The sequence below is a fragment of the Hippoglossus hippoglossus genome, chromosome 13, assembly GCF_009819705.1.
Source record: "Hippoglossus hippoglossus isolate fHipHip1 chromosome 13, fHipHip1.pri, whole genome shotgun sequence".
Lineage (NCBI taxonomy): Eukaryota > Metazoa > Chordata > Actinopteri > Pleuronectiformes > Pleuronectidae > Hippoglossus > Hippoglossus hippoglossus.
In genome coordinates this window covers 13,815,838-13,836,656 of record NC_047163.1, presented here as the reverse complement: position 1 = coordinate 13,836,656, position 20,819 = coordinate 13,815,838, and the positions used below count along the sequence as shown (strand labels likewise).

Sequence of the window (20,819 nt, the reverse complement as noted above, 5' to 3'; positions counted from 1 at the left end):
AATAATTTTAAAAATGTGTTAAAAGCAAAGTTATATTACGTTAAAACTGCTCCTGCTAATGTTTTTAGAATTGTTGCTCAGTCCCAGTGTCCACCTTCATGTCCATCATGTGTCATGGGTCAGGAGCTTCAACATATCAAGAGTGCATGCTTGGAAGATCTCACAAACATTAGACACCAAAAAAACACTTTACCTCACAGAAAAAAGCTGCCGACTGTGATATGGAGACAGTGAGCAACAAACAATTTAAGCCACATGTGACCATTTATTCCTCAATTCTCAGGTGCTATTCCATTCCTCATGTGACCTATTGGCTTCACAACATTCACACAATTTTGCCACGCACATGACAAGTTACATAAGCTGTCTGGAGGTTCGGTGCTTCCATTTTAAGATGTACTTTTGAACAGGTCCAGCAAGTTTATACTGAGGAAAAACACACAAGGCCGTATCTTAGTTTTATTACAACACTGAAAGAAGCCTGAGTGTGCAAAGATGCACAGTTGCATTTTCACAAAGTATGCGTCTGATTCTACCAACAAACAAAAAAGGAACACTATACTTGTGTATGCAAGAAAAAAATATATACATTCATAACATTATTCTTCAGTTAGTCAGACATTTCTGATCATGAACACTTTTTCTTCAGTGTTATTCAAATAAAAGGAAGCAACATATTCCCAAAAATGTTCACATATATAGCACTAGAGTCAAATATTGACCAAGGAAATGTTTTAAATCACCAATTTTAAGCAACCAGCACCATTTATGGCCAAGTGCCCACAGACAAATGTGTAATTGTTTTGTTGTAGTAAATAAAAAAGGTGATTAAAACATGAAGCAAACATGAGGATAAACAGTACAGCACCGTGCCGTGGTTGCCTTGCTGCATTTAACAGGATGTTGTGTTGATTGCCCGCACTGGAAACTAGCCAGCAGAATCAAAGTTCCTCATTGGCTGAAGGCGGCATTGCAGCTTATAAGGTCTCGGGCAATGTTACTAATAGGAACCAGAGGCACTGTTTTAGCAGATGGCTTGTTCTATTCCTGGGTAGTAACCTAAGCAGGTAGTGAAAAGGGCAGTCCTTCCCTGTTGGTGTGTCGGATTTCACTCATCATAGTGAAGTGAAGACAGGAACTTATCCACATCCAAGTCCAGGGGAAAGCAATCGACGAGTCTCTTCTTCTCCTGCAGATTTAAAGCAAAAGTCAGAACTACATTCATACAAATATGTATCGCAACTCTACAATTAAATACCACTGATGAGGCGGTGTAGCTGTTTGTCAAAGGGGTTCCCAAACTTTTCAGCCCGACACCAAAATATGCAAGGACCCCAACTGTCCCAGAGGGTGTCGATTGAACAGGTTTCTTATCAACAGGTCGAACAACATGCTTCCAGCTCCATGTGACTGAATTAATAAAAAAAGGGGGACTATTTAGCTCGTCTTTGTTTTTTATGAGTAGGTCGAAAAAATTATAGAGATTGGCCTGATGGTGGCACCAGAGTAATGGCCATGTCGTTACTTAAATCCTTAACTGTTTATCCTGTTCAGGGTGATGGAGGACACACCGGACATACAGGTGGGACAGGACAGACCGCCATTAGAGGGGTAACACAGACAGACAAACGCATTCAAACCTTCAGGTAATTTAGATTGCTATGCACCTAACCTGCATGTCTTTAAAAGTGTTTCTCCTCTGTACTGTGTGATCAAACTCCTCTAGTCAGGCGCAGGTCAAAGCTGAAAGACTAAACCTAGCTTCCATCAGTATGTACTGTTCGGCCAGACAGGGCATATTGTCATTAAAAAGAGCAAGCGCATTCTGGCTCATCCTTTAGGGTTGTCGGAGTTTAGGTTACCGTCAGCATGACATTTAAATTGAGCTGAGAGAATCAATCAATTATTCAACTGAATGACAAATAATACATGAGCCACAATTTTTATGTTCTATAGTTATATATATCATTATATAGACCAAGATGCATTATAACGTGTCAATTGACAAGTACTAGCACTATACCTACCCGGTCATTCTTTTTGCCCGGCGATCGTTTGGACTCTTTCTTGGCAGGCGTGCTGGCTGTGGGAGAAGACTGTTTGCGTTTTTTAGAGCTCTTTGAGCTTGTGGGTGACTTTTCTCCAACTCCATCCTGACGCAAACTGTCCTTCAGGGGAGTGCCCGTCCTAGCGATGGCAGCCCGAGAAAGAATCATGAGTGTGTGAGCGGCCATGTTAATGCTGTTTTCACTGCCAGCCTCACTGGCGGGGCTGCAGGTGGGGACATCCGGGGTGTTGGGGGGCATGAGACGCTTCTGAGGCCCTTCTCCGTCTTTACCCATTTTCTGTCTGGAAGGAGTCCTGGGATAGTCGGTGGACTCCTCCTGGTTACAGCCGGTCCCAGGGGTACTGGGTAGGCTTATATCTGAGGTACTTGCTCCAGGCCTCTTGGCTGGGGTGGAAGGAGAGTTTAGTTCCTGGATGTCCTGCAGCATCTCAGCTGCCTGTTTAGCCAGAGAGCAGGACTTTGACTGGGCTTTTGTAGCCTTGGACTGGGGATTAGATTCTGGTTGAGTGACAGCTGGAGGGTTGAGGTCGCTTGATGCTGAGGATGCAGATGTAGACTGCTGTTGCTGCTCTTGCACGCGCCCCTTAATTTCATTTTCCTTGTTGGCTGTCACATTTGGCGTTTCCTGAGAAGGATTCCTCTTTTCTGTGCGGCCCTCTCGCGATTTGGCAGGAGCCTTTTCTGCAGGTTCTTTCCTGCTGCTTTCCTCTTTCTCCTTTCTACTTCCTGGTTTCGTTGCGGTGTCAGAAGACATCCTTGACCTCTGTGAATCATGAGCTTTTGCTTCTCCATTATCATTATTGTTTTTCTTGTCAGTAGATTTGGATCTTCTTCCTGATTCTAGCTTTTTCAAAGCCTCAGGCTGTGAGGAACCCACCCTGCTGGCACTTGCACTTCGAGACTCTTGGTTGTTGATCTTATGATCTTGTTTGCGAGAGGTCTTTTTAACAGGAACTTTATGGTGCTGTTGTGGAGGCCTGGAATTCTCTGCCTCCTTCACTAACCCTCCTAAATTCTGGGAATCAGTTGGGCATCTGGTAATCTCTATTCTCCTCTTGGGCTTGTTGCCACTTAAGATAGCAGGCCGTATTTGAGGGACTAATTGTGTTTTTACTTTCCCAGGTTGCTGGACAGATCGTGGTGTAGATGTATTTGGGGCTGCAGGTGAGGTGACTTTTGTGGTTTCAGGGGTTTGTAGTTGAACTCCTGCAGAAGAGTCAAAAAATAAAATTCTACGATGATTGGAACTCTTGGCTGCATCCTGCTGGCTTGTATTTTCAGCTGAAGCAGGTTGAATTACTTTACCAACAACAGTTCCCTCAGTGCCTGAAATTCAGAGAAATATGGTCAGAGCAGCAAAGCAGTGACATGAAAACATAACGCAGAACACCACTGAGGATATAAGAATATACTAAATCAGGGATTACTGCTCCAAGTTAGCATGTTACTTACCAGCAGCAGTGGATTGTTTGACTGCCACTGTGGAAGGTTTGTGGTTGATGGTTTCTGGCTGCTGTACCAACACTTGATTTGGTATGGCAACCAGCTGATAAAAGAACAGAGATAAGTGTTATTGTTCTGGATATTGCTAAAAGCTCCAAAGCCAATGAAAACCCCCTGAGGGGACACTGTGCTTTAGTCCACGTTACACAATTATCAAGTATATATATATATATATATATTTTACTGTTGATGGAGCCTTAGCCATAGTGGGACAATAATTGGTTTGTTTTTTCAGAAAATAAATATCATTGGCTCATTAATATATTCAGTGTTTTATAACAATGAAAGAAGAAATATGATTAAGAAGTATAATTTATAACAAATTCGGAAAGGAGATTACTTGAGAGGGGCACAAAATGTAGATTTCATTCAAACAAATTTTGAATTTTTTTGGACACATTGTTTATTAAAGTTTGATCTGGGGATGCTGTTAGAGCAAAGCTCACAAAATATCATTGGTTATCTTTTGGGTAACATCTGTAGTAGTTTTCATGGAAACCTGCCTGGTAGATCTCATGATACAGATATGATCTCTGCCACAGAGCAAAAACAAATTTTCTCAAAAGGGGCAGAATGGTGGATAAAAGTTTGGAGGGTCAGCAGAATGACCAGGCATCATCTTGTTTTTCTTTTAAAAAATGGTAAAACCAAAAAATACCTATAGGCTCAGACCATACAAACTGATCATAAAGTTGTGTTACCTGATTAGACACCATCTGGACATTCCCCAGAGAGTTCTGGCCCATAACAGTAATAGGAAGCATCAGGGGCTTAACAGGTGATGGTAAGATGAGAGTGGACCCTGCACATAAATAACAAAGAATGTTTTAACCAACACTAATTGTAGACGATGGTAATAGTCTTGACAGACAGAAGGTAATGAACAACAAAGAATCAGAGACACAACACAATGAAGGATGGGCGCAGATCTGGGGGGGGATTGTGCTTCGTTGTTAAACCAGTGGACATCTTATGAGCTGTAGGAAATAACCTGGAGCCAATATACAGTATTATTACTACTTGCTAAATATTTCATTATTCATAATAATTAAAATAAAATGCAATTTCTTTCTCCTTCAGCATATAACTGGGCATTTTTGCAAATCAAAATGATTGTTTTGTATATTTTTCCAAAAATCAATGCTTCTGTAATATTAACAGGTAGTAATAAGGATTCTTATTAATTGTTTAATTGTACATGTCAGTTAAGAATTGTTTAAAAAAATGTGTTTATATGTTTACTTATTTACTAGTTTTAATATCCCTTTGCAGCTGTGCCCATGGCGGGACTAAGAGAGGATCTTATTTTATCTCATTAAGGTGAGACCACGATTCACTTTTGTCTTTTAAGATGAGCCACTCTTGTACTCCATTGTTTCTTACCAGTGGAGTAGCTTTGAGGATGAGTTGAAGTAGTCGCCCCAAACTGGTTGGTAGGCAATGGCTGTCCCTTTGAGACACCAGCAGGGAGTAGCACCTGTCTGGACTGAGCGTCTGCAGTCGGGGGTTCAGTCACAAGGAAGTAGCTGGCAGTGGCTCCTGGGAGAGGAGGGTTAGTAGTGTCCAGGGGTAGTTGAATTACGTAGCTCTGCTGGGCCTGCGATGTCCCTGATAATGGAGATGCCAGCAATCCCAAAGCCTTACCGGTGAGAGGACTAGCAGTTGCCTCGAAGCCCTGTAAACTACTAACTGCCTGTGCCACCTCATCCAAGTTATTCTTTGGAGTGCCAGGGATGCCAGAGTATCCAAGGGACTTGGCTGGAGAGGAAAGATAGATGGTGGGTATCTTATCCTCAGAAATGCTGGAAATTGCCTGATTCAAGGCAGCGTCGTTGGCCAGCTCCTCTTCCTGGTTATCACTGATGATGATGTTCAAAGAAACTATATTACTGGAATCTGCGGCAGCCTTGCTTTGGGGGTTGACATTGGTGGATGAAGGATCAGGTGCTGACGCAACTGGGGCGCAGGAGGAGAATGATGCGGGTGAGGCAGGTGTGGATGAGGTCGGGGTAGCTGTGAGAGTTGTAGAGGCAGAGGCACATATGGGTGAGTCAGGTGTTGCTCTGAATGGTGCAACAGAGGAAGCTGATGGCGAGGCAGGCACAGCTGTAACTGTGGCGTTTGAGGAGGCAGATGTGGAAGAGGCAGATTCTAATGTTACAGAGTGAGTACAGCCTAGATGAGTGTCTCCTCCATCGCTAGAAGCTGCGATAGCAGACAGGTCAACAGTCGACGCAGGAGTGAGTTCAACTTGTACAGGAGACAAATAATCAGGCGGATCACTCAGAGCTAAAGAGGGGACTGTAGGTTGCTCTGTAGAATGTTGTGCTCGTTTATGCTCCTCTTTTCCATCCACATTAGAGGTTGACGTCACCAACGGTGCAACAAGTGCAGTTGAGACTCTCGATGAGGGAACCGATTCACAGAGACCAGTTGTGAAGGTGCTGTCTGTTGTGACAGGCTCACAAGAGGCCATGCTGTCTGAAGGAGGAGGGGGTGTATTCAATGGTTCATCAATATCCATCGGTGTAACAGCAACACTGTTATTAAAGAGCGAGGCTCTTTCTTTTCTGTTCGACTTCCTTGCAGGAGGTGAGACTCCTCGGTGCTCCCCATGACTCACTAACAATCTGGCTGAACTGCCCTCAATTCTCGAGGCTTTACCTCTGGGGGCAAGAAGCGTTTTCTTTAACAAGGTGGAAGGAGCAGACTTCCTGGTCTTACGATCTTGTCCGACTCTCGTCTTCACGGTCACAGGGTTTGTATCAGAAACGTTAGTATCTCTCTGTGTAGTGCCTGAAAAATAAACAAAAATAAAAATCATGATCAGCAATTAACACAAATACACCTTCTCTTAATAAAAAGAATATGTTATGGTGTAGTCGTCAAACTGTGACCAGTCTGCAAACTCTAGTGAAGCCTGTCCTCCCGCTCTCATACAATAAAAGAGCCAATGAGAAAGCCAAGTACTACGTTACAATGACATGTGTGACTGACTTAAGGATGATACTTTCACTGCAGACATACCTACATTCATATAAACTTAGGAAATCCATTGCATTCTTAATTACATTAAGTGAATCCTGATATCACATGGAAAGACGTTTAAGTTGGAAACTCCTAATGGAATAATTGATCTGGTGAACCATTACGCTGCCTGTAAGCCTCTAACACCACATTTATTTCCTTCGCCAAGAAGGTTATGTTTTGATTAACATTAACATTAAGAGATATGCCGTTAGACCTTGGTGGTGGTATGCATTATCCGAGTGCCCTTCTAGTTGTTCTAGTAATTCTGACAACATCTAAACTGAACTGAACATGAAGTTTGAAGTCAAAAACCTGTCTCTACCTGTGTGAGATTGAAGACCAAGTGATGAGATCTGTGTAGTCTTCATATAAGAGTGCACTATTGAATCAAAAGAATACCTGGATCATCACTCAGAAGGGGTCTGAACGTCAATGAAGATCCAGCAGCATCACTCTCTTCGGGACTACTGCTCACATCTTCATCCCCGGGTTCTCCATCAGGGAATTTGGATTTATCTGCAAATACATAATTGAAAACTTTTCATTGTGCTTTCTTACATAATTGAAAAACATGCAATCTGAACAACAAACAATTTCAGTCTAAAAAAGAAGGTCATAGTTACTGTAATCGAAGAGGTCAAAGAGGGCCTGAAAAGCTGGGTCAGACTCTGTTTGCTCCAAAATGTCGTGGATGGCGTCGTCACTCATGTGGATTTCCCCCTGTGTCAGAGGATATGTGTCAAGAAATAATATGATGGCACACACGGAAATAAGAACAGAGAAAGTGATTATGCTTTAATGATACTGGTATTTATAGTTTTTTCAGCACCTGTAATCCTAGGATTTCATCTATAGACGGGTCTGTCTCCATTGTGGCTGAAGAGGCCTTGGATGTTTGAGGCGTTGGTTCACTGATGTTACAGACAAAACAGAGAAGAAAATAGTAAAACCATTCCTTACCCTGCCGACAGTCATTGTCACTGATAAAATCATGAGCAATCAATTTAAATGGACTTAATACGGATGCAGTGAGGCAATGCTGGGTTCCAACTCAGCACTTACTTGGCAAGGATTTTGTTGATGTTTTCAGCAAGCTTCTCTTGTAATGATCTGTCACCCAGTATCCGGTCACGTGCATTTTGTATCACAAGTTGCTGTGGAGAGAAACAAATGATGATTATTCAATCTGTAAATTGATTGATACTTTCGAGAGCATGCATGTAAAATATTTTATTAAGTGTCTGCAGCATCACGTCATTCACCAAGTGTCCTACAACTGTGAGAGTATAGATGTAGTTCAGCCTTGATTTGCTGCACAAGACAGATGAAGAATATTGTGCGAGTGAAAATCCCTGAAAACAATGTTTAAAAAGTGAGCATGTTCCAGTTTTCATCGCTGAACACAGGTTCTTGCCAGGAACAGGGGATGGTGTCTTGAAACACAGTGACTTGTTATTGAAAATGATGAGACAAGCTGGCTGGGCCGGCACCAACTGCTTAGCATGCTAACTTCAGCAGATGCAAATCAAAGGAGTTAACATCTCCACTGCTAACGACAGCTCTTGGCGAGTAAAGGAATTCAATTTGAAGCTTAGTCCAGAACATTCTGCTTGAGTAAGTAAACGTCTGCTAATGCTAACATAGCACCTGAGAGGAAATCAGACATGAAACATGCAGATCTACCTACAGGAAAAGTTTCATTAACAACCTCTTCAGGCTGGGGTTCAGCAGTGACGCTACTGACAGCTGTGGCAGATCTGCCAGGACCACTGGTTCCACTCTGAGCACCACCTCTCTTCCTGGGTGTGTCCCTGAAGGCAAAGGAAAGATTTTAAGCTGCATAAGGCACAGGCAAAACAAGAGTAAAAATAAAATGCCATACAAACCCACCCCAAACACCAAGCAAAAAATATCCATTATCCATTATCCTAGCAGACATTCGGACTCGTGGTAGTTTTGTTCTAGTCAGGTTTTCCTGTTTTATTATCTATTTACGTACTTTAATCTTGTATTGAAAGCCACAGTGGGTTAGTGGAAAGAATATGTTTAATTCTAAATAAGAGGGGGTTAAAAATAATTGCAATATGAGAAGTATTCTTACCATTTCCGTCGTCCAGGAGACATTGGGCCTGGATTTAGCCGATTCTCTGACACAATGATATGAACCGGTGAATCCCCTGTAATGAACACATGTGGTCACACATCAATCCAAAGCTATTTTTTTGGGACTTTTTATAGCGAGTGCCAAAACAATATAAAATATAAATATATAAAAAGCATATTTTATCATACTGACTTGATATACTCAGTAATCGGCTGCCATCATGGATCTGTTGGGGTGTGCCACTGCCAAGAGCTTGTCTGATGTGCGGAGCAGAGTAGCTCACAGGAGTCGAGTGGCTGAACATGCTGTGCAAGGTGTGTGCCGGGCTGATGATGGAGCTCGTTTCAGCACCGGCTGAAGTCACGGTCAGGACCCGCTGTCTTGCCATGTTTGCTAATCCAACGCGTGAACGTGCTGCAATGGATAGAGGAAAATAGATCAAATGTTGTGTATATTGATTTTCTATTTACACTCTAAAGGAATAGTTCACCCACAAATGATAATGTACTCCGATGGAGGGGTGGGTGAAGTGTTTGAGTCCTCAAAACACTTTTGGAGTTTCAGGGGTAAACAGTGTTGCAGCTAAATCCAATACAATTGAAGTAACTGGTGATAACTTTTTCAAACGGCCCGACGTCATTTACACCAAGTTTTAAGCCTAAAAGTCCACTGATATCATGCTTGGAGCCAAGTTCACGTCGCAAGCACAAACCGCAAAAAACACGCACACACACTGAACACAAGTTCACAAGAGGAGTGCGCGAACGCTAGCATCGCTACAACCGCTAGCCTCACTACTTCCGGTAGTGGACTTTTAGGCTAAAAACTTGGTGTAAATGACCTTGTTTCGAGTCGAATGTGAATGTCGGGGCTTGCGGCACCTGGATGACACCACACGAGCAGTATGGAGGCATGTTGTGTTTTTTTCTTGTTGTTTTATTACGTTTGAAAAATGTATCACAAGTTACTTCAATTGTTTTGGATGTGGCTGCAACACTGTTTATCCCTGAAACTCCAAAAGTGTTTTGTGGATTCAAACACTTCACCCACCCCTTCATTGGCATAGGTATGAGTAGATAATGAGTGGCTTTTCCTTTTTTCAGTGAACTATCCCTTTAGATACTTTTTTGACCAGTGTTTCTTACATTCTGTGAATTTATTTGTGTTGGTAAGTTTTGCATGCTGTTGTTAGAGGCTTCAACTTTCAACACTGTAATAAACAACACTATGCTGACAATAGGCTTCTAAAGAAAGACGATAGTCAGGCTATTCCAAAATGTGCAGCTTCACATGTAAATGCATAATCCGCTCTACACTATCGTTACCTGTCCAACATAATAGCTCAAAACCTTAGTAAGGAGGCCTCTGGTATTATGCTAGCACACTTAGCTTAGCCATGACTCTTTGATGGAAACAGTTAAACAGTCTGGACCAACTCTGAGGTAGAGAGTGGGGCACATAATTGCAGAACTACGGCGAACATACACAGCCTTATCCCTCAATGCCTCACAGTTCCCAGTGGCAATCAAACTTAAACCTGATTGTGCAAAGTAATGCCCCTCAATTGAAACAAAATTAAAATATTGCACACTCACTTCTCTGACTTGCTGATACAGCTGGTGAATTCTGCAGTGACCTAAAAGAAAGATAGAGGACAATGAAGCAGTATGAGTGATGAAGATCCCACTGAAAGTCCACTATCATTAGGAAAGATCATTTCAACTTGAGACAGTTGCAGTGATGAGATGTTGAATCTTGATGAGTGTAATTACTTGATTTGGTTGAGTGTAAAATCCAACTTTTTCCACAAAGAGGTCATCATCATAGGTACCTCATGACAAGACTCTGAAAGAACAAACACAAGTATAAACCATAAATGTTACATTTTGGAATAATCTAGTAATAAATGTTACATTTCACAAATAGCAATTAGGGATGAAACAGTTACCGGTTTCACTGTATACAGTGGTAACATTTCTGACGGTTGTTTGTACCAATTCGATTTACATTTGCTGTGATTTCCGTGGTGATTTGGTTGATAGTGTAACAGCATGAGCTGCTAGTGCTCTGAAAATAGCTAGCAACTGTAAGCATCCACTGTTGCCAAATCGCACAGGTTCAGCAAATGCTGATATTTTGTCCTGACTCTTAGACATTTAGGGTCGACGTCTGCACTTAAGATAACGAGTTGTCAACCTTCTCCCCTTTGCTCCGACTCTGCTTGTTTTGTGTTACTATTGTATGTCATCAACATCCGACATCTGATTTGTTTACAAATAGTTGTATTGTTCTTACATGCATATCACTTTGTTCATAGTGGTTGTGTTGTTATTTACATGCACATTTGAATTCGTTATTTATGGTTTCATTTCAACTTGCATTACAGGAAGTATTCAATCCAAAACAAAAAGCGTCTTTAGCAAGCTAAACCTTACCTTCTTCAAGGTTAATGTTGCAAATTTAATATGATGTTATGTGGCACTATATTATTATTTTATTGATAATAATATATTATTTAAATATAAAACTTGCTGATATAACATTACTTCAGTATGTGTATCTGTACTTTTTGGAACATTGTCATCACAATTAACAATAAAGCAATAACACTAATAACAGTTTGATAATTTAGGTCGCTGTAATTGTGATACAAAATGTTCACGGTGTTTCATCTCTAACGGTGATAATGGCTGATAAACTCACCCTTTGTTTTGGCAGCCACATACTCATTTAAGATGGTTGCGAGGCCTTTCCCAAAGATTGACTGTGAGGGAACAAAACAACAGATCACACATGCACATGTAATCAGTGCCTTCATCTTAATGTTAACAATTAGTGAGAGGCCTTATCAGAGAGAAAGAGATGCTTACAAATACACAGGCAGGAATAGTCCCATCTAGTGTGGTGTGTTCAGCATACTCCTTCAGGTTGGGGCTCTCGTGGATGAACGCTTGGCTCGTGGCACACAGCCCCTCTTCTTGGAGGTAGCCTGGAGAAAGACATTCATAAAACAAAGCTCAGACAGTGAATACAAAGTTTTCCTAAGTACGTGTATAAGCTCTGGGGCGCCTGTTCCCAGTTAAGTGTCGTTGTTGGCTGATGGTGCGTTCAGGCCCTACTGTTTAAACTGAAATTGCGAGACAATGAGTGGGATCTTAGCAGAAAAAAAGACATAATTCAAGAGTCAGGTAAATAGAGATTTTGTGACAGGGGCGGTGTATTAATCGGGGTGGAAATAAGCACAGTACTGTGGGGAGAATGGCTGCAAATGCACACAACTGGCAGTTAGCTACAACAAAAACCAAACCGTTCAGTCCGTGACCTAGGACCTATAAAGACAGTTGGAATCGGAAAAGAAACAACAATAAAAACGTAAAACAACAACAATAGCGATTTCAAGCTGTTTACCTACAACATCATCTCGCATTAAAGGGCTTTACACTTTGGGAAAAAGACGAGAGTATGTTCTGTTTTTCGTTTTCTTCCTATTCTGCAGACTTCACGTGAATGCATCACACAGCTTTGTATTTGACTCACCCAAAACAAGCCGCGCGACGTCCGACGGCAGCAACATGTCTGCTCGTTAGTGGACGAAGACGGCGAACAAGCGAATAAATCAGCTACATGTTCGTGAAACAATATGTCGGAGACGCGCTATTCGGCGTCAAATTGAAATAAATCCGCCGGTGTCAGAGGACGACCAGAGAAACTGCTGCTCAGTCAAAAGGCGGGGAACTCAATCACTTATACCCCGGAAGTGTTGGAGTAATGTGCCGCTTGGACTCCTGGTGGTTGTAGTCCCTTCGAAAACATCGAACTACACTATATCCCACGTGCTGCCACATGCATGTTTAGCATTACTTTTATTGAATGCGAATTTAATGGCCACTCTGTCGATGTAGTAGCACAGCAGCTAGCAAAGCAGCAAGTGTGCTTTGGTGTTAGCGTTAAAGCGAAAGGACTCGCTCACTACTACCGTGACCTGGATATGACGTCGCCGCTTCATCCCGACTCTTGGGGCGGGAATTTCCTGCCTCGTCGGCGTGTACGTGAGTGTGTGTAAACTGCGTTAACGTCAGGTCAGGATGGGGAAGTTGTCAGAGGAGACTCAGCAGCAGCAGCAGCAGGCCCATCCAGCACCGTAGCACCACAGCTAATGTCTGCTCATGCGTGTGTGACATCTCCGGGACGACGTCAGTGCAGCAACAGATCGAGTGTTTGAACACGAAATCAAGTTCAAAGTAAGTGTGGTCATGTTGTGTTGCTGAAGTGCGTCGTGTGCAAGGCCCGACTGACTGATCAACGTAAACAGTTAGTCCCAAGTGCTTTTCAGAAGAGATCTGAGGCCTCTGTGAAGTAAACACTGCGTGTGTGGACTAATAACAGCATCATCCTGTCTTGTCAACATCCTGTCTCAGCACTGGTACAAGAGTCTACCCCACACTGATGCACACTGTGCCCTCCCCCACTCTGCAGCACCATGAGTCTGTCCCTTGATGATCTCCTGGTCTGCTGCAAGGGGCTGGAGAATGATAAAGTCACAGAGAGAAAGGTAATCACACATGTTTATAGACAAATGAGTCATATATTGTTGCAGTCCAAGTTTAACCAGTATGCGCAGTATAAATCAAACCCAACATATCCTTCATGCTTCCAGAAAGAAGCCGAACGCTTCAGACGGCTCCTCCGATCTCCAGAGATCGTGCAGGAGTTGGATCGCACCTCGGCAACCAAATCCTCCAAGCAGCTCACATGGGATGCTGTTTTCAGGTAACTCCCCTTTGCACAGCTGCATCTTTTCTATTTATGCAACAAAATGCATATAACATTATCCAGTATAACACCTGAGTCACACCTGGGTTTTGTGGGATTTTATGTTCAATTCAATTTAAATTGCTTTATTCTTCCCCTAAGGGGGCGATTAAAGACCTGTGGAAGAGAAAAGTGTACAGACAATTAATTTGTAAGCTTGAAAGACAACTGACAAATCTAAAGATACAAACAAATTTAGAAAATACAAAAAGAAACAAACAAAAAATACAGATATGTCACATTAGAAAACGCCTACTAAAGGATGGATTTGGTTAAAGAGCAAGTGCATTCATCAAGGTAAACTGAACATTTCATTTTCATCAGTCTGATGGCCTCTGGAATAAACCCGAACCTCTTGGAAATCTTTGCTTAATTTTGCAACTGTGGTCATGTCTTTTTCTAATATACATGTTAAGTTAATGGAGCTAGTTTGTTTCTATGTTACCAATTTAGTTTCAGGTTTGTTTCTTTACATCATCAATATATTATTACACTATATCAAGAGTTCTGATTTTGTTTGGTTCAATTAAGTCAGACATTTTTTTTTAATATGAACACTTTCCTTTCGGTTTTGCTCCCACTTCATTTTCCCATGTCAGATTTCTGCAGCGCTATGTCCAGAAGGAGACAGAGAGCATGCAGTCAAGTAAATCTGTCTCAGCGACAACACTCGCCACACGGAAGAAGAAGATGGCGGAAATGTGCAGTCTGATCAAATACTTCATTCGCTATGCTAACAAACGTAAGGACACTGTCTTTTGAGAGCCAGTACAAGTTTACAGTTAATTGCACACATTCACAATATAGATTTAAGCGTGTTTTGTCACAGCGAGGGATCATCCTATCTTTATTCGATGCAACAGAAAACCACATGAGTGATCTGAATTACAGGTATCTACTGCAGTTACTGTGTCTCTGTCTCTGCAGGCGGGCCTCGTCTAAAGTGCAGTGAACTGCTGAGACATGTGATGGAGGTGGTGCAGGGCTCTTACAGCTGCGCTGCGTATGGAGAAGATTATAGCAGCCTCCTCGTGAAGGACATCCTCTCTGTCCGCAAGTACTGGTGTGACATCCCCCCACAGCAGTGGCACAGTCAGTGATCATTTTGTCTAAATGCTCTTAATTTCTTGATATAATCTGATTACTCATCCTGATTCGTCATATGTTGAAAATGATCAGATTACATGTTAAATGTCTCATATTAATAAGAATGGATATTTACTTACCAGCTAATGTGTATATTAGCTGGTATAGCTTGTGTTATAACCACCTGACATCTTATTACTGTCTCCTCTTGTTCATACTGTTAATCAATCCCCTGTGTGTTTTTGTGCTCCGTAGGTCTTTTGGAGTTGTACTGTGGCTTGTTCAACACTTCTTCCAAATCCATAAACCTTGTTTTAGTGAACAGAGTCATCCACATGGTGGTGCAGGGCTGCTGCACGCAGACTGATGGGTGTAACAATACCCTGTTCAGCTTCTTCTCCAAAGCACTGCTTAACGTCAGGTGAAAACCTTTACCATCCTTTTATAAACCTTTTAAACTGATTATGCTTATTACTCCCAATTCGTATTTTGTTATTTGTTATTATAAAGAACACAAGTATATTGGATAGATGGAAACCTAATGCACAGTTGATCCCGTTAGGCAGGAGAAACCCTTGGCCGTTTTGGAGCACCTCGTCTCGGCTCTCAACATATTCTTGAGGTACTCGGCTATGAACTGCAGGATGAGGGTGTGTAACCTGGGAGAGGAGCTTCTGCCATCCATACTGTACATCTGGGCAGATATGAGGCCCAGTGCTTCTCTCAAAGAGGAGATCTTGGAGTTCTTCAATCTGCAGATGTGTGTTCATCACCCCAAAGGAGCCAAGACTCAGGACACAGGTGGAGTGATTGTTCTTTTTTTCTTTAAAACAATGTTTATTATGCAAGACTTTAGAACTTAGGTTCGTTCATGCAAAACCCTTTTCATTAGATTTCAAATACAGAGTTTCAACCTTTTGGTTTCAGAATATGCCAGGAAATTTATCCCATACCCGTCTGCATTTTGTGTCCTTGAGCAAGATACTGAACCACAAATATGTGTTTGTGAATGGGTCATGTGACTTGTACTGTAAAGCACTTTGAATGGTGGATAAGAGAGGGAAAGTGCTATATAAATACAGTCCGCTTACCATGTACCAAGTTTTAATAACTGCCAAATGATAAAATACAATTAAATACCATGATTAATTACAATCCAGTGGGCGAAGGTAGGGCAATCACTCCAGGAACCTGGGGTTTGCTTTGGAAAATGGTCAGCACAACATTTAGGTAAAGATGTAAAGATAACACACTTGTGTGGTCTATAATTAAACAACCAACACAGCAGTTGTTCACCCTGTCATTTATTAGGTGCACATGCTGAGGACTGGACTCGGTGGCGGAGTCAGCTCTACAATTTGTATGATGCTTTGGTCAGTGAAATCAGTCATCTCGGCAGCAGAGGGAAGTACGTCACAGGGGCAAGACACATCGCAGTGAAAAACAATGTCATCGAGCTCACAGCTGACATCTGTCATCAGGTAACACAGATCAAGTCTTTAGCTCATGCATGACTGAATCATTACTCTGTTTGATTGTAAGAATGAGAACAACCTGTTCTGACAGCACCCACATCAAGTGCCTGATCTTCCTTTTTTCCCCCTGCATGTTGTAGTTGTTCAGTGATAACAATGACACCCACATCTTGGACGTGACCCAGGCCTCCTTCAGAGCCACACCGATGGCCAGTCCCACCCACGGAGCAGCCAGCAAGCGCCGCCGTATTGAGCTTGGCTGGGAGGTCCTCCGAGAACATCTTCAGCCTCAGCACAGTGACTTTGATGCCATACCATGGTATGAAAATCACAACACAGTTAGCATATGAACATGTTAAAGGTAAACTATACTATATAATTATTGACGGGTGACCCTCAGTTGAGCGGGTGCAATAAAGTCCATCTGATTATTTGAGTAATGCTCATAGATAGTCTGGTGTTTTTTTCTATGATCACGTTACGATTTTCCATCCTTCTTTCATTTTCCTCTCTTAGGCTACAGATCACTGCGGTGCTCACTTCCAAGTACCCGTCCATGGTGCCCCGCCAGGAGCTGGTGCCTCTGCTCTCTGTGTTGTACCAGCTCCTGGCAGAGCAGCGGAGAGGAGAGAGGGGGCTCTACGTGTTGCGCTGTCTGAGGGAGGTAGCCCGGTGCCAGACCCGCTATCCTGAGAGGGCACAGGTCCACAGGGCAGAGTTGGGAAGGCTGTGGGGTCGGGTGTGGGCCCTTGCACTACGAGGGGTCAGCTCGCCTCAGACAGAGGCCTTTAGCCTGGACCTGCTGGCCTCCATCGTCCATGGACAACTAATTAATATGGACAGAGAGTTCTGGAAGCTTTTCTCTGCATCAGCATGCAAACTATCGCAGTAAGTTTCTATGTTTTCTCATTGTGCAATGTTAAATTTAGTCATGTCACATTTAGATTAAATGTGTCATCATGATAAATGTGTGTCTCTAAGTATGCATTTAGCATCACTATTTTCTTTTTCTTTATCGACAGGAGTGCTGCTATATGTCTGTGTCAGGCTCTACTGAAGTGTCCGGTCCCTAAGGCTCTCACACTGAGGACAGGCTGGGACAATGTAGGGATCACAGAAGGATCTGGTTCTCCAAACCTGAAGGAGAACCTCATTGCATGGCTGCTGATGAGTGACCAGAGTGATGAGATGGAAGAAAGCTCCAGACCTCACCCCATCATTTGCAGGTTTGTCAGTCAGTTGGTTTTCCATGTATACTGCGGTTTTGTAAGACTATGATTGGAGATAGTTTTATCCTGGCTCTATCCAGACTCACTATACATTTTCTACTCCTGCACAATTATGAGCTGAAATTACACAATGCTGGTCTCCAGGGGATGCACTTTTTGCTCAAAGTCATGGACTGTATATAAAGATGGACGATGCACCTCCACATCGTTTTACTATCCAGAAATGAAACCAAACGTACCAATCATTTGGTGCCGGGGTCTGGTAGTGAGGTCTCGCTGATACCCACGTTCGATCAATCTTGAGTCAGTCTTAGCTGTCAATCAGGACATTGCACCCACTTTTTATAATATCATATGTGTAATTAAAACCAAACTGACTGGACATATGAGCACTTGAACGTACACTAGTGTGATCAGAACTACCTAAAATGACAGAAACCATCTTTGAGAGAAATCTATTCGATGTGAAATAAGTGTTTGCATATGTCTGATCGTCCATCTTTATATACAGTCTACGCTCCACAGAGAGAAAAGGGAAATTATGCTGCTAACTATTTACTATCTTGACTGTAAGACAACGGTCTGTAAATTGATGTTTTCTCTGATCTTGTGTACAGAGACTTTCCCTACAATCTAATAGCTGACATCCTGATCTCCCTGACCTTGAAAGACACCAGAGCTGGCCTTAACTTTCTGCTGGGTGCTAAAGGGGTTGAGAGGTAAGACATCATTATTGATACAGAGCCCGTTGTATGTCTTTCACAATTTATTTTACAGTGGTAGCAACTCCCTCGTTACTTAAAACAATGAAATTCTGAAATAAGAAATAATTGAATTTTCTTTTTTAAGTGTTTTTGTTCAAGAGCAATCCTCATTTGCTGCCAAAGACAACCTGGAAGAGATCGAGAGGCTTTACTTGCAGTTCAGCTTCAACATGCTTCCCTCAGAAGTCCGAGTGACCGAAGAGTCCCTGACGACGTCATCAGCTGACGGCCAGTTCACTGCTGTCCCCAGTCTCAGGAACAAGCTGGAGCAGTCCCTGCTTTGTGTGGCCGACACACTACTCAACTGCTACTCTCCTGATGTGAGTGGAAGTTAATACTTGTGTTTATGTGTCTGCGTTAGTGTTCACACAGACAGACTGGTATGTATTTTGATCTGCTCTCCACAGTCTCAGTCCACACCTCCAGAGTGTCTGGTGCGCTGCGTCATTCTGCTGACTGGTGTTTTAGAAGCTTACGTCTCCACTGGGGTTCTGACTGAAGAGGATTTCTGCCACTCAAAACTCCTCAACAAGGCAAAGGTAAACGTTCAGACTCAAATGGATTAAATCTACCATAGTCAATCCTCTTAATGTAGAGCCAAAGAGCAGTTTGCCTGCTACCTTGTGCCCATAATCCATACTGGTACACATTTTATGTTAAACATAGATTGTATTTAAAGATGGACGACCCTGTCCACTTCGTCCAGAAATTAAGCCTGGACAGAAATTATTTTTGTGCTGTGGATGTCATTTTGAGCTCAGTAGTAGAGATCAAGGGATCAATCCACGGTGGCAAGGTCTACCGAAAATGATAGAAACCATCTTTGATAATGTATTTGATGTATACTTTGCCTTTTTAGTGTGGTCCATGTCCAATCCACTAACATGGTTTAGGTGGAGTCTATGACCTACACTGCACCTAGCCACCATTGGGCTACAAATCTTGGCTTCACTTTGGGAGAGCTGTATGTCATCCATCTTTATTGACAGTCGATGATATTGAATAACATGTAAATTATTGGTTGGTGTTTTTGTCTGTAGGCTGTGACTCAGGACTTCACTGGGTTTGTTTCAAGTGTGAAGGTAAAGATGACAGAGGAGGGGACCATGACCGCTCTAAGGTCCGTCATGAAGCTGTGCACACAGTCAGCCAGCAGAAAAAACACGGTAAACAACAGTTGTCACCACAGTTCAGTTTGTCGTCAATATATGGCTAATTTAACCATTGATATCCATGTATTTAAAAATATATGAGATTCATTTGCTCACTGTCACTGTGACAAATTCTGGTCTGGTTTCCTAGATATACAACACTTTGTTCTTTCTTCTGCAGAATAAAGTTGGTCCCATCTCCTCCAGCCTGTTCATTTTGACACTGCCGGCCAGTCTACTCAATGAATTAGCAGTGATCTGCAAAATGTTGGTACGCGACAGATACACAGTAAAATGTAGAGATTCATGGTGTTTGTGGCCTGAGGATAAGAATCTCAAATTCTTTCACTGTCACTTCACTGAATTACCCTCACTTCCCTGTCCCCGTAGCTAAGCAGTGTTTCTAAGAGAGTCAGTGTTTTGGAGGAAGACAATCACGGGGATGATGACTGGGAGGTGACCAGGACTCAACAAGGGGACGATATTGACTTGTTTGAGGATGGTGAGGAGTCTCACAGCAGCACCAATGGGACCCAAAGACAGAAGGGAGACAGCACTGATGCTCCTTGTGGGCCAGGTAAGAAAGGATCTCTTTCTGTCAAAATTGTTGCCTTCCTTGGAATTATGGTATATTTTGGTAAAATGTATTTAAATTAAGAAATTACTGCACAAATCAAAAAGTGTCAGTACTGTTAAAACAGCTACTTAAGTTCCTGGCTTTTGTTATTATTTGCCACACGCAGAGACACAACACCACATAATTTCAGTAGCATGTAAAGGCATAATGACGACAGCAGTGTAGTGAATCCAGTATTAAAAAAGTACATCGATTTTCTCTACTAGTGAATGTCTCTGGAACAAGTAACAAAAATAACACTACGTTAAAGAAAATTAAAAACTAAATCTGGATCTGTTTATCCAGCTCCTAACCTCCTTGGTGGAGCACCCAACACACTGAGGAAGCATGTGAGGTATGACCACATTCAGAGTTGGTGTGGGACCCATGTGGCCACTCTTATAGCAGTGTTAACTCATCCTGGGCCGCATTGAGGAACCGCCTACTCAGCTGACTATGGGGCCATTAAGAGCAAAACTCTCCGCTGATCGTCCCATCAGTGGATCAGAGGGACATGATGTATTGTGGTTCTGTCCTCCCTCAGGAGCTAAAAGCCTGTTAGCAGAGGATCATCTGGCCCAGCAGGACATGGCTCTCCTCGCCATCTTGGAGTTCCTGTGTGAATGCGGGTCTGTCCAGCACGTCCACGGCCTGCTTTTCAAACCCCAGGATGTGCGGCGCAGGCTGCTGCTGCTGCTGGAACAGATTGACTTCAGCAAACCGCTGCACCTCAACATGGTGAGGAGCACCAGGGGTAGCGGGTCGCTGTGGCACAGTTTCAATAGTGATTCCTTAGCTACTGAACACTAACATCTGGATCTCTTGCAGTATCTTGTTCTGCTCAAGAATCTTCCGGCTGAGGACTCGCTCTCTCCAGAGGAATTTGATTTGCTGCTGCGTCCGCTGGCGTAAATATATTTTATAAGAGAAAGAGCAGTTCTTGATAATACACGTTGTACTCAAGGCAACTTAAACTATTCT

General features: G+C 42.6%; 2 protein-coding genes across 4 annotated transcripts in view; one reads left to right on the top strand and one right to left on the bottom strand.

Moving 5' to 3' along the window:
* Positions 1-245: 245 nt before the first annotated feature.
* Positions 246-12,442, bottom strand: npat (nuclear protein, ataxia-telangiectasia locus). 2 transcript variants are annotated; one of them, XM_034603815.1, is made up of 17 exons: positions 12,243-12,442; positions 11,576-11,694; positions 11,409-11,469; positions 10,478-10,550; positions 10,301-10,341; positions 8,898-9,119; positions 8,703-8,778; positions 8,289-8,412; positions 7,664-7,755; positions 7,431-7,512; positions 7,225-7,321; positions 7,001-7,117; positions 4,955-6,367; positions 4,273-4,373; positions 3,521-3,614; positions 2,028-3,394; positions 246-1,189 (listed from the first exon to the last, which is right to left on the bottom strand). In XM_034603815.1, exons 1-17 carry the CDS (start codon positions 12,277-12,279, stop codon positions 1,109-1,111), a joined length of 4,197 nt encoding a protein of 1,398 aa, XP_034459706.1. In that variant the 5' UTR covers positions 12,280-12,442; the 3' UTR covers positions 246-1,108. The 2 variants fall into 2 exon arrangements, with proteins under 2 accessions (XP_034459706.1, XP_034459707.1); XM_034603816.1 differs by having other exon boundaries at positions 8,310-8,412; positions 12,243-12,431.
* Positions 12,443-12,742: 300 nt separating this feature from the next.
* The window catches only part of atm (ATM serine/threonine kinase), a 30,938-nt gene continuing 22,861 nt past the window's right edge, over positions 12,743-20,819 (top strand). Inside the window, exons 1-19 of one of the 2 annotated variants that reach the window (XM_034603814.1) lie at positions 12,763-12,946; positions 13,124-13,257; positions 13,363-13,475; positions 14,117-14,259; positions 14,445-14,609; positions 14,859-15,024; positions 15,166-15,404; positions 15,915-16,084; positions 16,219-16,397; positions 16,595-16,966; positions 17,101-17,304; positions 17,925-18,026; positions 18,157-18,391; positions 18,479-18,610; positions 19,112-19,237; positions 19,404-19,493; positions 19,613-19,799; positions 20,383-20,576; positions 20,667-20,746. In XM_034603814.1, coding sequence (XP_034459705.1) covers positions 13,186-13,257; positions 13,363-13,475; positions 14,117-14,259; positions 14,445-14,609; positions 14,859-15,024; positions 15,166-15,404; positions 15,915-16,084; positions 16,219-16,397; positions 16,595-16,966; positions 17,101-17,304; positions 17,925-18,026; positions 18,157-18,391; positions 18,479-18,610; positions 19,112-19,237; positions 19,404-19,493; positions 19,613-19,799; positions 20,383-20,576; positions 20,667-20,746 — 2,969 coding nt within the window. In that variant the 5' untranslated portion in view covers positions 12,763-12,946; positions 13,124-13,185. Of the gene's footprint in view, positions 12,947-13,123; positions 13,258-13,362; positions 13,476-14,116; positions 14,260-14,444; positions 14,610-14,858; positions 15,025-15,165; positions 15,405-15,914; positions 16,085-16,218; positions 16,398-16,594; positions 16,967-17,100; positions 17,305-17,924; positions 18,027-18,156; positions 18,392-18,478; positions 18,611-19,111; positions 19,238-19,403; positions 19,494-19,612; positions 19,800-20,382; positions 20,577-20,666; positions 20,747-20,819 lie in introns of those variants that run through there. The other variant, XR_004615807.1, reaches the window with a different exon arrangement.